General features: G+C 34.8%; 1 protein-coding gene and 1 pseudogene across 1 annotated transcript; both read right to left on the bottom strand.

Annotated features, from left to right (window-relative positions):
* Positions 1-5457: 5457 nt before the first annotated feature.
* Positions 5458-8914, bottom strand: LOC110696051 (cinnamoyl-CoA reductase 1-like). Its single transcript, XM_021873319.1, has 6 exons — positions 8610-8914; positions 6755-6924; positions 6428-6622; positions 6169-6331; positions 5866-6052; positions 5458-5781 (listed from the first exon to the last, which is right to left on the bottom strand). The coding sequence occupies exons 1-6, from the start codon at positions 8734-8736 to the stop codon at positions 5637-5639; spliced, it is 987 nt and encodes a 328-aa protein (XP_021729011.1). The 5' UTR covers positions 8737-8914; the 3' UTR covers positions 5458-5636.
* Positions 8915-10289: 1375 nt separating this feature from the next.
* Positions 10290-13067, bottom strand: LOC110696049 (annotated as a pseudogene).
* Between the last annotated feature and the right edge of the window lie 3413 nt (positions 13068-16480).

Raw genomic sequence — 16480 nt, forward strand, 5'->3', positions numbered from 1 at the left:
TGAATGAATGCTAGGATGAGTTATATTTGAAGTTGGATGTGATTCTGTGTTTGGGTTTTGGATTATTTGCTATCACTTGTATGGAAATATGGAAAGGTGTGGTGAGTTTTTGGACAGTTTTATTATGTGTTTGGAACCCTATTAGTATTAGTCATCCGAGCTTCATTTCAAGTCGATGGAATTAGAAGGTTCTTCTTTGTTTTATGTTATTCTCTTTTTTTGATTGCTATCATAAGTGAACAAAAAGGTACCAAGTAGGAATATGTATTGATGTTTTGGTGGGTAGCATGGTTTTCTCTCTATTAGATATGAATTAACAATGTAATGAAACATGTTTTCTATGTTTATGTGAATCTTGGTTGTTAGTTTGAAATTTATTTTGTTGATTGATAAAAATTGAGTTAAAGCTAGGATTATCTTTGTTTAGGGCCATGTGGTATGGTGATCTTCTAGCAAATTTTACTTAGTATATCAGTACCGTTGGTGTTTCTATGTGAATCTTGGTAGTTTGCTTGAAATTTGATTATGTTGTTTGACTTGAAGTTTAAGTGGAATTGTGGAAATGAATGGATGCCTTGATGAGTTGCATATGAGTCGGGCTGTGACATTGTGTTTGGTTTTTGGATTATTTGAAATGTCCCTGATCAAATGATAATAGAAGTTGTGTCTGTTGAACATCTTATCATCCTTGTGTACTGTGTTAATATGGTTATCTTCTTCGTCGCAATGAGTTTCTGAATATAAATTGTGCCTGTGGACGTATCAGAAAGTCTGCATCATACCTTAGATGATCTAAACAATAGAAATGTGAGTTTTATGCTTTTGATATTTGATAGAAAGCCATGAGATTTGGCGAAGTAGAGGAGAGTTTATTGGCAGACTGAGATAAGGGCAAGCTAAGTATGAGTGTATAATGTGTTTGGATAGGAAGATTTGGAGGGAAAGTGAGGGATACAATTTCCCTTGTTAAAATAAGAATAGGGCAAGAGAAGAGAAATGGATGGGTGGGATCGATTTTCCTTTTCCTTTTATGAACCAAATCCTCCCTCCCTACCCTTTAATAATCAAAATTCTTCTATGTTAAAGAAATTTAAAAGGGAAAAAAAAAGTCACTCCTTCGCTTCCCTCCCCTCACTTCCTTCCCTTTATCTTCCATCCTTTTCCTTCCCCTCTCTTTCTCTTACCCAAACATAGTTGGCATAGGATATCACCTACGAGTTGAAATTTCACGCAACCATTTTAACAGTACCTATGTAACTCCATTAGTTGCATATAACTAGATCATTTTAACCTTTTGCATTAATTTTATATCAATTTTGATTGTGTCTTCTTACTAATTTGCATAGACAAATGTTATTATATGAATGCTGTTATGCAATGAAAAATGTTGAATTGGTTTTATTTCCAAGTTCAAGTTATAATCTTTTTAAAATTTACTAATAAATAATTAAAGACTGAAAAAAAGGTGCAACTTATTTAAAAATAGAGGAAATAGTTATATAGAAAAAGCTAACGAGCGCCCATAGTTAAGAGAAAAAGGAGGGGAAGGTAGGGAAGGGAAAGGGAAGTGATGGAGGGAGGAGGAGACCTTCCATTTTCCTTCCTAAAATTTCCAACAATGGAGGGCCCTTTATTAAAAGGGGAAAGAAAATGGATCTTTCCAATTTCCTCCTCTTCCCTCCTTGCATTAGATAACCAAATAAAAAATGATGCATATCCCTTATTAAGTATTCTCTTCTCTTCCTTCCCTCCATTTCTTTCTATCCAAACATAATGAAGCTACAAAGTCGGGGTTTCATTTTATAGTTAGTTTTAAAATGGGCTTAAAGAAATATTATTTCCATTTTCCAACTTGCTGACGTAAAGTTGCACAAGCCCTGGATACATCTTCCCTCCAAAGCCTTTGAAAAAAAGGGACCTAAACCCTGATAATACTCCATTGGATGCCATTGTACAACCTAAATTGTGATTGGAGGCAACAATCTTTTTAAAGGTAAAAGATAAGGGTAAGAAACCCACTTGTCATGCATCTTTATTAGTAGACACATGTTATGCATTGACCGTTTCTGTTGATTTGTACTTAAGAATCAACATAGTTATGTGGATCTAATTAGATGTGTTATATAACATGCTCTGTACTTTTTAAATATCAATATTTTTTTTATCTTTAACTTCTTGATGTTTAGTATTATTATGGTTAAAGCTAAACATTAACAAATGTTAAAGTATAAAGGTTGTAACTAGAAAGGAGAAATTATCTCCCAACTTAAATGTTACAGTCTTGGGATGGCCCATTTGCTATGACTTATGAGGTCTTCCCTCATTATATTCCTAACTTGTCACATGGGCCATGACCATTATAAAAGTAACCATTACTTAGCTTTCCTCTTACAATCCTTCCAATTTGCATAGCTCCATTCTAATCACAACCCTCTTTCTCTCCCTTCTTCTTCTACTTTTCATTACACCATCTCTTTTATGGGGAAATTTTTTGTTAGAAGACTTGTAGGCTGCTTTTGGTGTGATGCCTGTTGGCAAGGGTATACACTATATGGTTGATTTGTTGAGTATCATGTTACATACCTTCCTTGGGATGGGGGGTCTTGGGAATTTAACTTTGAGCTATCTTATATATGGGACATCATAACTTCTGATAGAACCTAATGTGGTTCACTCGGAGGTTAGCTGGTTTTCCTATGTAGTTTTGGATGGCTCAAGGGTACATATTAAATTTTTTTTTTATTTTAAGTGATGGGATACAAGATGCAAAATGCATGACTTGATGCAATATATTCTTAAAAGTATATTGCAAAATGCACGATTTAGTGCATGATCTTGTAATTCCATCACATGAAATGCACTATTTAGTGTAAGATATGCTGGTGTATGCAGTGTAAAATGCATGATTTGATTCAATACCTTCAAATTTATAGCATGAAATACACGATTCAAGCATATGTAAAATTTATGTTCTCATATAAGGTCATCTTCTTATTATTAGGACGTGTAACGTGTGTGATCTGATCTAATCCAAGAGATTTTATGTTCATTGATATTTTTCATTATGAGATTATTGTTAAATGTAAATGTAATCTGATTGTTGTACGGAAATTTGTATTTTTAATCAAATAATCACACTTTGATTATTTAAGTCTTCTGGTGTTGTTTAAAAGTCATGAATGCATGATCTGTGGCTGGATATAAATTTGCTCCAAGGGATATGTAATTCAGTTCTTTTACTTGGGAGTGGTATATCTGCCGTTCTTGATTAAACCCTTGGCTAAAAGCAACCTGTGAAGCTAGCCATAAGCCAATATATCAATAATACAACTCCCACTTGTTAATTGCTATACTCTATGTCCGACATTGACACGTGTAAAGTGACTGGCTAAATCAATAATGCCACACATTACATGAAATTACTAGAGTGCTACACAATGTGTTGTGTGGTGTGGTGTGGTGTGGTGAGAAATATGTGGCTAAAGTTTCACATGCATTGCAATCACCACTGTAAAGTATTGGACCCATTCCAATTGAGAGGGACTAATGCCTTGTGCTTTTATTTCAAAATATTCTTGGTTTATAAGTTTATAATTGTAGGGAGTACGTTGTAACATGAGCCTATTTGAGGGCCAATTTTGGAATTTAATTTTCGTTGAACATAATTTTTCATATTTTTTACATATTTAAAACCAATATATGTATACACTTCACGTATATATTACATGATGATGGAGATTGAATCAGTATTGAGTATCGACTCCTTAGCGATATTATTTATAACCCTTATTGTTATCACAAAAATTTAAGACATAATAGCGACTTTGTTTAAAGGGATAAGGGGTTTGGATACCAAATACTATTCTAAAAACTGAACATGTTTCTTACTTTTATTTGTGGGATTGAAATGAGGATTAAAGTCCAATTTATCAAACCAAAGTAAAGGTGTAGACGTAGACCAATTTGTGTGGACTATGATTCTATGAACAAGAGTTTATACCACTAGATTCAATTATGTACCAAAAGAACACATTTGTCTATTATTAAAAAGTCATGTCTTGATAAAATAACATGAGATTTTCGAAGCTTTAAATTTTGTTTCCTTCGTAGTATGATCGATTAGAAATGAAATACATATTTTAAACATAACTCGTGTTCTATTATTATAATTTTATGTTATTAAATCGAATCATTTGTGTTCTTTTTGGGTGCACACACAATGCAATCATGTCAAAAATGACTATACCTACTCTAGAGTTATGTATGTTACTAAATCAGGTCAATAAGGCAGGTGAAGAATCCAAAACAATGGGATGAAAAGTCTAATAGTGTGAAGAAGAAGATATCCAAAAACATGAATAGTGTATATACACGTGTAATTGGGTAGTAGTGGGCAACCAACTGAAACCCTAGCTGAACATGAAGTGGAGTATATATTAATCTCCTCAAACTGCAGCCGCAACATTCCATTTCATTTTTGGGAGTAATTCATGAGAGTCATCTTTGTTGATCAGTTTCTTAAATGCTTTGTTATTTTGTTTGAATCTTTCCATTTGGTATGAGGGATCTTGGGAATGCGGCCACTGGGTTGTTGACAACTATGGTCGCTTGCTAGCGCACATGGCAATCAGAATTATCGAAAACTCGATATAAATGAAGCTACGATACATTGTTCAATTATATGTTACATGTTTATGCCTTTGATTAAGAGGTATCTTAAATGTTTAGATATCGTCTTTTAATGTGGTATTTGTTTGACTGATTTTAGTTCTGGGTTAAGTAGGAGGTTGTTCGTAGTGGAATGAATTTTTATTTTAGCATAATTATGCTCTTCACTAAGAATTTGATCTCTGAGCAACTATGTGTTCTATCTGGTTATTAGCTTGACATTGTTACATAAAACACTAACCCGTGCACGGGCGAATGCATTATCTCAAGGTTAATTTGCAAACAGTACCATCTCTTCGTGGCATTTAGCGTAATTTTTTCACTAGAGACTGAGTTGGTCTCTAAAGGGATAATTTTGGGAGAGCTGTAGAAGGGCGTAACATTCAAATCTCCATGATTAAAGGAAACAAAATGTTCGTAAACCATTAACTTTATGAAAGATTGTTGCAAAAAAGCAAATGTAGCAACATGGCCAATAAAGTTGTTGCTAAATGAAGGATAACATGTAGACCTTTTTTTACCTCTTCTGGCATGAAAAACCTTTACAAAGATTTTAGCCTTAAAAAAGAAATAAAGATGACCACTCTTTTTTCTTTTTGGCGTTTTGAGACATTCTAGTCATTCTACACTAACATTACAAATGAAAGATAGTTGTAAAGTATTATCAAGTTTCTACACCAAGCGTCACAAGTAATAACAAAGTACTTTGTATTTTTTCGTCTTCAGATGATTTTTGGTAAATGGAATTCGAAGTTGATTTTGATAAGCTTTGTGTTCAGCTCTCTTTACTTCTAAAAACTCCTTCAGATGTCAATATATATAGAGGAAATCTGGGATATAAGGCATTAATACAAATTGCAGTTGCTACATTATATATAGACGCGATTGTAGATGTAATACATAAAAAATATGACAGTAGATTAGATGATCAGATTTACTCATTTACAGAACAGCTTAAAATGGCAGAATCAAACACTAATGAACTTCTTTTCGATCAAGCATTCAACAGTGTCTTTGAGGCTGGTTTTCAGGGGAGTGTATTTGATGCCTAAGCTTTCAACCTTTTTCTTACAAACCTTGTATGTTGGATCAAAAGGCTTGTCATCTGCAGGCCTGAAATCGTTCACAGGGTTTTTTTAGCAGTGAATAATGAGGGATACTAAGCTCTGAAATACGTAGAAGAATGAACAAACTTACTTGGTTGGGAGTTTGAGATCAGGGTAAAGCTCTTTTAAGATTTTTACAACTTCTGAAACATGATTAACACTTTCGTTTAACAGATATCTCCCATTTGCTGAAGGAACCTCGAAAGCTAGAATATGTGCTTCAGCTACATCTTTGACATGAACCCATCCAAAGGTTACATTCTGGTAGGTTTCTGATCCTGAAATAACTCAAAAACAGTTGAATATATTCCAATAAGTTTCATACAAGAGCTATTCAAGTCCAATTAAGTTCAAAGTGTAAAGCTTTTCATGCCAATAAACGAGATGGTCATACCGTTTACCAAGATTAACACAGCAAAAGAACTAGCATTAACTGTTGGCTGCAGCAAAGGGCCTATTACGACTGCAGGGTTTATCGACACCATATCGAGGCCATATTCTTTGGCAAAGTTCCACGCAGCTTCTTCTGCCAATGTCTTTGACAGAAGATACCACTTCTGCATAATAAAACCAAGTTTCAGTTGGTCATTTTCCATCTTCTATACCAATTAGAATATAAATTCTGATCAGAATTTTATGGTGAGTATGCAAACCATTTGTAGTTTCTCGCAGACTTCTGGGACAGAAAACCATGTTTCATCAACTACAGTTTCAGGAGTCAGAGGTCTACCAGTGAGCAGAACAGCAGCCATTGAAGATGTTAAAACAACGCGTTTAATGGTTGGAATCCTAGCACAGGTTTCTAGAACATTCAGTGTTCCATTTAATGCTGGATCAATTAGTTCAGCCTGAAAAAAGATCAGGAATAATAATGGTTCCTTAGAACTGCTAATTGCTATAGTTTATGCATTTCAAGTTTTGTAAACAAAGACAGATGGTATTATCAAAGTGAAGCAAGCTCCAAGTGATTAAGGGATTACTTGAGGATTCGGAACATCAAGTTTAACAGGAGATGCAGTATGGAAAACACCGTCACATCCATGAATGGCAGCATCAAAGGAGCCTTCCTCCAAGAGATTAGCCTCGAATAAGTTAAGTCTATCCTTTGCTCCATCCAATGCAATCAAGTGATCTACCTTCTTTGGATCATCTGTACATTAGAACAAAACAATGGTAGAATTAGGATAAAACTACTTGTATATACTACTACACTATGTAACGAGGGATACCCAGTCAATTCCCCAGATAAACAAAAGGGGTATAATTGTCTTTTCAAGTAGCAGTGGAGGGGTATATGCGTCTTTTCATGTACTAGTTGAGGGGGTACATGTGAAATTTCCTCACCAAACAGTAAAAGCAAAAAGCAAAAAGCAAACATTATTTGGACAGCTCATCAAAAGTACTGAATAAATGACCCTGCTTTTTCAATATATTTACAAAAATGCCATCAGATTAACAAAAATTCGTTTATTTGGCAGATTAACTTATATTTTCCCCTATATAACTAAGACTTGGAAACAACACATCTCAATCAAACATGGGATTCAGGGTTCATGTCCAAGTATCATATTCGATTATTTTATAGTAAAAAATATGCTTTTTTGGTCCAAATTTAGTGTCACATAACCAAAGTTGATGACATTTAATGGCTGAAGTTTATGCATACAGGTAATTCAGAATGTATCATGCATCTGTCTAGCTCTGGCAAAATTTATTCATATTGAAAACTTTGGATCTTGAACACAATAACTTAATCATGAAATTGGAAATTAAAATAACAAGAAATTAAACAACTAACTGAAAATGGTTGACATGTCTTTAACCCAATGCTTAAACAACAGCTGAACTAAACCCGACCTGATCGAGTGATCGACCAATTTGACAAGTCTAGCTAGCTATATATGTCTCATGACACTCAATTCTAAACCAAAACACTTAGATTGTTAGATACATCGTATTCATTCGATGCTGAACCACTTGTGAAAAATAAAATCGACAAATTGTAGATATTTTTGCTAGTGATTGTCAAATTCAATCCATTTTTGAACACCCATTAGGCAATTATTTTCCTCTGTCCATAACCAAGGTAAGAAAAGTTCGTTACAACAAGTAAATTTCCAGCTAGAAACTTCTTGGGATCATCAATCAATTAACAAAAGAAAGATGATTATTGCCATAAAATACCACTATACTCAACCAAAATTCCAAAAAAATGAAACAATACTATATATATTATATACTAATTAAATTCAACAAATTATATTTGAACTACTTCAGTTGTAACAAATTATATTTGAACTACGTACCGCACGAGGAGTGTTTTCTTTTTTTTTTTTTAGAGGATCCTCTTCGATTAGTGAACCATCTAATTAATTACGAGATGATGAAGAGATTAAGACTTAAAAAGAAAAGTCCGTATATTCCTAAAATTTCACTTTTAAAATTGGATGGTCTAGTAGTTGATGAGCTAATGAGCATATAAAATTAAAATAATAAAAGAATCTCGTTTTTTTTAACGAGCATATTAAATTCATAACTCATGTCTCAAATTTAACCCTTCAATCCTTGATCACCACAATATATATCAAATGTACAAAAAGACACTTAGCCTATAGGGAAAACATCTAAAAATATTTTTACACACGAAAAAAAAAGGAAATAGATACCAATGTAACATACTCCCTCCGTTACATATTACTCGCAACAAAGGGGTATTATTTGTGAGACATAAAATATTCTTTTGTTGCAAGTAATATGTAACAGAGGGAGTACATTTATTGATTCTACTTCTACCTACCAAACGGACCGTAAGAGTAAATTAACATACGTACTTACTTAAACTACGAACAGTGGCATTAACTGAGTAACCGCGATCAAGCAAGAGTTTGACAATCCAAGAAGCAATGTAGCCTGAAGCACCTGTAACACATACTTTCTTCCCTTCTCCTGATTTAGAATTCATGATTAATTGATTTAACAAGCAATTATCTTCAATTTAATTATTTTTCTCCTCACTTTATAAACCTTTTTTTTCCCTTTTAATGTGAAGTATGAAAACACGAGTTTATGTATAAACAAAAGAAGGAGAAGAAGACGTTTGTTTATATAGGAAAAATCGAAAAGGTTGTATTGAAATATTATACGTACCAAAAAAAGAGAAATAATATTCGTACTATGCATGCACCCAACTACTAAAAGGTATCAAGCATTGAATAATTTTCTAACAAATAACGGCGTTTAAAATTTGATAACTGCGTCGAAATTGATGGAATTCATGTATTGAAATGATATTTGTACTATGAATGGGAAGGAGTTGAAAATTTGAGAGTGACATGGGATTAATGAGAAAAAAAGGAACATCTTTTGAATAGGAAAACATACTTTTTTCGTCTTAAATTTACCTTGTATTTCTTTTGTTGGGTACGATAATAATAATAACATAAACACATGTTTTTTTTTTTGTTTATTAATCGATACATTAATGCATGATCTGTACAGCCGAGTGCACCATGCACATGAGTATTACGAAGTATTTGACAATCTTAATCTTGTTTAAAAAATATTTGATTCAATTGTTAAAAAAATAAAAAAAATATAAAAAATCAACTGATTTTTTCTTTCAAATTTGATCTCTATTGTATATGTTGTATGAGTTAATTAATAAAATAAATTTACAATTGTTCAAATAGACTTCGTTTTATATAACAGGATGTACGTATTAAGAGATAGGTACACCCAAAAAGTTTTTTAACACTACAGACGAAGTTTTCTTCAAAGTAACACATCTTGGGTAAATTAATTCTACTATTAAGACTCATAAACACTTGTATTATAAACAATGAATAATGCTCCATAACTCCCTTCAGCACTTAATCTGTATTATTATTATTATTATTATTATATTATTATTATTATTATTATTATTATTATTATTACAGAATTATTTTTTGACAAGCACTTATTATGGTGATATAGACAATGAATGTGACACCTTTATTTTATTAAAGAAAAGTTAGGAAAAATTAGTGGATTTTTTCGTAGAGTCGTGTAATGCTGGTAGAAAGCCAAGAAAGGTGATATCTGAAACAAGTAGGTTTGCGTGCACTTTCAAACTCACAGAGTAACAGAAGCTTTTAATGTATTACGATGATTAACAAATACACACCAAAAAAAAAAAAAAAAAAAAACAAAATAAAATACTAGTACATTTTTTTTTTTTTTTTTCCAAAAACTGCAATGATTTTACAACTCTTCCCTCTTCAGAGTTGAGTTCTGCCACAATATAAAGGTCCAAGTACTAAACACGAGATTCTTGTTTATCTTTTTTTTAGTTGCACGGCATCTTAACACAAGTACTACAAGGTGCGAGTAATCTTTTCAGGAGTTCCAATAAGCCACAAGAGCAATTACACATTATTAATCCGTGAATTAAAATAGAGGACATTCAAACTTGTAACATTAATGGTATAAGCAGGTTTAACGGAATCTCATGTCACTAAAGTAAAGATGATAAGGAGTAACGAAAGACAACAAACAACTTAAAACTTTTCAATTATTGTCCATACTACTAGCGTTTTCTTCGTGCATTAGCCTTTTCCCGGGCTCGCTTCAGATCTTGACACTAGTACTCATCTTATTGGCTAGAAGTATAAGCAAAATTATCATATAGAGTAATTATAGCAAGTATGCTTTTATGTTCTAAGGCCCAAAATTCAATCATTGAATTTAATTACCATTCTCAAACAATCAGGCCCATCTCACATTATTACAGTAGATAATATCACTATCATAGCTACCAATTTTACAATCAATTATAACAACACTAAGAAAGGCACTCCTTTATTGTTGCAAAAACCATTCACCCTCAGCTGTGGTTGTAATGTTGAACTTCTCCTTTAAGCACTCGACGGTCTCCTTGAGCGCGATTTTTAAGGGAATGAACTCAATCCCTAAGGTTTTAACTTTTTCATTCGAAATCTTGTAAGTCGCCTCAAGTGGCTCATCGTCTGCACACCTGAAAACAAGAAATGTAGGTTCATATTGCACAAACTAATTAACCTCAGGATAACAATTGTGCTTGTTATTTGGATTATAACCGAGCAAGCTCTTTACTTTATCTTTCAATATAGGACAATTAATTCGATAACTCACTCATATTTGTACCTAGCAAGTGACAGCACTAGTCACAAAATTTGAGGAAAACATGAACTTACTTGTTAGGGAGTTTAAGATTTGGGTATAGCTCGCGTAACAACTTGACTAAATCTGCAAAATGTGCAACAGTTTCGCTCAATATGTACCTCCCATTAGCAGTAGGGATCTCAAAGGCTCGAATATGTGCTTCAGCAACATCCTTGACATGAACCCACCCAAAAGTAGCATTTGAATATGTTTCCGACCCTGAATCAACTATAATATTAGAAGCAATCTAACATTGAATCAAAGTTCTTACAACACAAACTCAGAAAATGACACTTAAATAGCAAGGTAAAGAAGTTATCATACCATTAATCAAGCTAAAAACAAAGAAAAAGGTAGTAATATTTGTGGTTGGCTGCAACATTGGGCCGATAACAGCTGCAGGGTTCATTGATACCATGTCAATGCCATTCTCTTTGGCGAATGTCCATGCTGCATCCTCGGCTAAGGTTTTAGAGAGTAAATAACATTCCTGTAAACGACGATTAAAGAAGTACATCAGAATAAGTTCCTAGCAAATTATAATGTGTAACAGAATCATACATACCCCATTTTTGCCTTTGCAGCACTCAGGAGAAGAAAACCATGTTTCATCAACTACGGTTTCATTGGTAAGAGGTGTACCCGTGTGTGCTATTGCTGCAGTAGAAGATGTTAAGATCACTCGTTTGATAGACGGAGATTTTGCACAAGAAGCAAGAACATTAAGAGTTCCTTTCACAGCAGGATCAATCACTTCTGCCTGAAATTAATATCAGAAATCTCTTGCTAAAGAACATTCTCAACGCGTAACAAATTAACGATTACATGTTCATTAATCAAATGAAACAATAGTGACAACCACAAAGAAATTACAGGAATTACTTCTGCCTGAAATATCAGAAATTACAGAATCAAAACAGAAATAATTCTGCTTATTACTAGTAATAAATTTGTAAGTATTGTTGGTTGTGCAACATGTTTACTTGCAAAATAACATTCTCAACGCGTTCCATGTAACACTGATCAGTGTTACATGGAAATGGAACAATACTAACAAAGTAACAAGTACTCCTAAAAAAAAACTACTCATATTTTGTTAGCAATACAAAAACCAGCAATTAAGTGACTTATATCAGTGAAATTAGGAAGTAACAAGAACATGATTAAAGGCTATAGTTGAACTTGAACCTCAGGGTTTTCCGAAATAAATTTAATGGGAGTTGCAGTATGAAAAACACCGTCACATCCATATATTGCAGAATTAAAGGAACCTTCCTCGATGAGGTCTGCTTCAAACAGATGCAGCCTATGTTTAGCACCATCCAATGCAAGCAAGTGGTCCGTTTTCGTGGGATCATCTGTATGTCCAACCCCAACAACATTAAAACTTGCAACATACACATATAGTTTGGAAACTCAGCTTTCATATAATCTAACCAAATGCGTGACTTTGGGTATTTTCTGTGAGATATAAAATATTTCAAAATTTCAAAAAATATGAAATGAAGTTAATATATTTTTTATTTTTTGATGCAATTTTGAACACCAATGAATAAGGATCAACTTCTCAACACTTTATCATAGTCCTTTAATGTTTTATTAAACTCTAAATTCGAATGCAAATAAAAGTGAAAAATAATATAGCAACGATTTTCTGAAGTGGCAAAATAGCATTACACTAGTAATAGCAACAAACCCATTTTCACAGAAATAATGTCCGTCTATAAAACCTTAGCAGTACATCCTACTAATAATAATACAATAATTATTGTCAAGTAATTTTTCCTAGCTAGTTATATTTACTCGTAATAACTAAATCCGAACAGAGGTAGTCAATCAATCAAAGCCTTAATCCCATAATGGGGTCGGCTACATGAACCAAAAGTGATTATTCCGAAAAGAGGTAGTACGCACTAAAAATCAGAGAAAGGGGAAGGATAAATACTTAAATTGCGAACAGTGGCATAGGACAATATAACCTCGTTGAAGCAAGAGCTTGACAATCCAGGAAGCTATGTAACCTGAAGCACCAGTTACACACACTTTCTTTCCTTCTCCGCTCATAATTTTTTCCATTCAGATTTTTTTATTTTGTTTGTTTTATTTGGAATTTTTGGCTTTTAAAGAGCTGTTTTTTCTCCTTATCCTCATATCGCCTAGTTGTGACTTGTGATAGATGATAAGTATCGTTATTTTTAATATCAATTCATAGTTTGTAGTTTTGTACTGAGTATTAATAAACCCTTTTTATTTTTTTATTTTTTTTTTTACTAATAAAAATGTTGATCGTGTTTTTTACTACAGTAGTTATTATAATAATTTATTACTCTGTATTTAATATTGCGTTATTTTTTTTTTGTAATATATCAATATAGTAAGTGGAGTCTGGAGAAATAACTGCTTCATACTAATTTGTGGACATGACACACTAACACTAACATCAGTATCCATAGTCCATACCTATATAATTACACCATATAATACTGCACACTAAAACTTATGGAAAATCCTCTCAACCAAGGAACTTCTCTGGAAGAACGAGACCAACTGGTTCGTTCCAATAGAAAATCTAAACGGAAAATTACACATCTAATCTTCAATAATGAGAAATCAGCTTCTCAACAATTGAATCAACACAAACCGACACCCCAATTCCAACAACCTAACACCATTTCGTTTAGAGACATAATGAGATCAGATCAGATGCAGGAGAATCCCCATGCCCAGCCTATTGAACAGGAGAGTATCCATACCCAGCCTATTGATCAGATTGAAGAAGAGGAATGCTCAGATGATGATGAACCACCTGAGGGGGTAGAGGATGACCCTCATTGTCCTGTTATCCTGCTCACTAAGGAGGAAAAAATGCGAATGCGAAAGCCTTGGAAGCATACCCTCATTATCAAAATGTTCGATAGCAAATTTGGTTACATGGCCTTAATGAAAAGACTGAAGAAAAAGTGGGAATTAAAGGGTGGTCTGGTGCTCACAGATATTGGACACGATTATTTCATCGCTCGTTTCTCTTGTTTCGATGATTACAATCATGTTCTTACTCAAGGGCCATGGATGCTAGACGATAACTACCTTACCATTAGAAAATGGATTCCCAACTTCATCCCTGATGATGCCCCGCTAAGGTACCTTACTGCCTGGGTTCGTATTCCCTACCTCTCAGTGGAATACTTCGATAAGGAATTCTTGCACAAGATTGGAAACAAAATTGGTAAGGTTGTTAGAATTGATAATAACACTGCCATGGCACAAAGAGGCCAATTCACTAGGTTGAGTGTTGAATTAGATTTAACCAAGCCACTACTATCAAAGTTTTGGCTTAAAGGAAGAATCTGGCAAGTGCAATATGAGGGACTTCGACTCATATGCTTCAAATGTGGTAAGATTGGACATCAAGCTGAGAAGTGTCCTAGCCATATTAACCAAGACATGGATCAGGATTCTGAGATTGTACCTCCACACAATCAAGAGAAAACTGCCCCAAGAGTTGAAGTGGAAGACTTTGGTTCTTGGATGATGGTGAAAAAACCACCACCAAGAAAACGAACCATTAGGGTGGAGAAACCTCAAGAGGGAAACAAGCAACACCACACAGCTCTCCCCAGGCAACCCTGGCCCTGGCCCGGCAAAGCCCGTGGGTAATTCAAAAGCAAATCAACAAGGATTGTGGTTTTCAATTTTGGGTGAGGAAAATCAGGAACAAATATCCCATTTAAAGTGGGAAGTTATCACGAGAATCAAGGCCAAAAGATTGCTTTCTCTAAGAAAGGAAAAGAATAAAAAAAAAACAGAATTCTCAAGGATATTCTATCCTTAAGGATATCACTAATATCCAGTCAAAAGATCCTAGCCCAATCCTGAATCAAACACCCAAGACTCCCAGGCCTGCACCCGTGTTTCAAGCACAAAAAGAAGCCCCTACCAAGCCATCTCAAGCTATACCAGAAGAACCTTTTACAGCAACACAAAATTCCATCTCCCTAAGCCATGTCTCTGCTACTCCCATCACCGATGTTACTCCAAATCCCCCCGGACAAAATCATCTGTGCAACAGACAGATGGAGGATCCGTACATGGGGATTGCAGACCCCCTGACCCACAAATTGGAAGTGGAGATACATTCATGGTCTGTGACGAGCCAAATGATGATAGAGTTGATGGTGACCCTCAAGTTGCCCAATGAAATCAAGCAAGCCTTAAAACATCTCTTTGATGCTTACAATGCCACACATCCACAGTCTATGATGTCTATGAATAATCACAACCTTGTCACATCCAAATTCCCTATCACTTGTATGATATGGAATACTCAGGGGACTGGGAGTAGAGAGTTTATCACTGTGCTTAAAGAAATAATCAGAGTTAATAAACCTTGTGTCTTAGCACTGGTTGAGACGCACATGGGGGGTGATCAGTTACAATGGCCACACGAGAGTGGACACTCTTGGTTATAGTGGTGGTATTTGGATTTTTTGGAAACCGGAATTGGTGAATGTGGAACCGATTGTGAAACACAATCAATACATCACTATGGTAATAACAAGAACAGGTGAAGTCCCATGGTACTTCACTGCAATTTATGCAAGCCCAGATCCCTCGAAAAGAACAGAACTGTGGACTGAGTTGAGTAATTTTGCAGCAAATAATAACCAACCTTGGCTCCTTGCTGGCGATTTTAACGAGACAAGGTATAATTGGGAGAGATCTTCTAGTTGCTCTGAAACCTCTAGAAGAAGTGAGCGCTTTAATGCGTGGGTGGAGAATAATCAACTTCTAGAGATCGAGTTCTCAGGCCCCTCTCACACGTGAGCGAGAGGAAAGTCGAGTGATACTATTTACAGTGCTAGGCTTGACAGAGCCCTTTGTAACTCTGAGTGGGGGCTACGGTTTGATACATCAAGAGTAAAACACCTTCCTGCACTCCAATCAGACCACACTCCCTTATTTATCTCTCCAAGCGGGTTTGCTCCTCTGGCTGCCATTAATAAACCATTCCGCTTTCAAGCAGCTTGGTTAACTCACGAAAAGTTTGAAGAATTCATAAGGGATAAGTGGTACTTCTCCTTCTATGAGAGTATTATGTAATGGAGAAAAAACAGAGGCCTTTCATCCAACAAGAGGTATCCGTCAAGGCGATCCGCTTTCACCTTACCTATTTGTACTATGTATGGAAAGGTTAAACCAAACAATCGAAGAAGCAGTCCTTTGTGATAGGTGGAAACCGATATTTGCAAGTAGGGGTGGACCAAGTTTGTCCAACTTATTCTTTGCCGACGACATCATGCTCTTTGCTGAAGCTTCAATTGACCAGGCTGTGGTGATCCGTGACTGTCTCGACAGATTTTGTGCGGCTTCAGGGGAGAAAGTGAGCCTCCAAAAATCCCGTGTCTACTATTCGAAGAATGTTAATGCAGAACAGGGTGATCTAATCAGTGAAGCCTTGGGAATGGAATCAACCGATGATCTGGGAACATATCTTGGCATGCCAGTTCTCTCATCTAGAGTTACCA

The sequence above is a fragment of the Chenopodium quinoa genome, unplaced genomic scaffold (genome assembly GCF_001683475.1).
Source record: "Chenopodium quinoa cultivar QQ74 unplaced genomic scaffold, ASM168347v1, whole genome shotgun sequence".
NCBI lineage: Eukaryota > Viridiplantae > Streptophyta > Magnoliopsida > Caryophyllales > Amaranthaceae > Chenopodium > Chenopodium quinoa.

Bases quoted from the DNA above. Each gene is read 5' to 3' on its own strand.
- LOC110696051 (XM_021873319.1), bottom strand. From the start codon at position 8,736: ATGAATTCTAAATCAGGAGAAGGGAAGAAAGTATGTGTTACAGGTGCT. The intron at 6,332-6,427 runs GTTTGCATACTC...TTTATTATGCAG, and splicing joins TCTGCGAGAAACTACAAATG to AAGTGGTATCTTCTGTCAAA. The intron at 6,053-6,168 runs GTATGACCATCT...GAGTTATTTCAG, and splicing joins TGTGTTAATCTTGGTAAACG to GATCAGAAACCTACCAGAAT.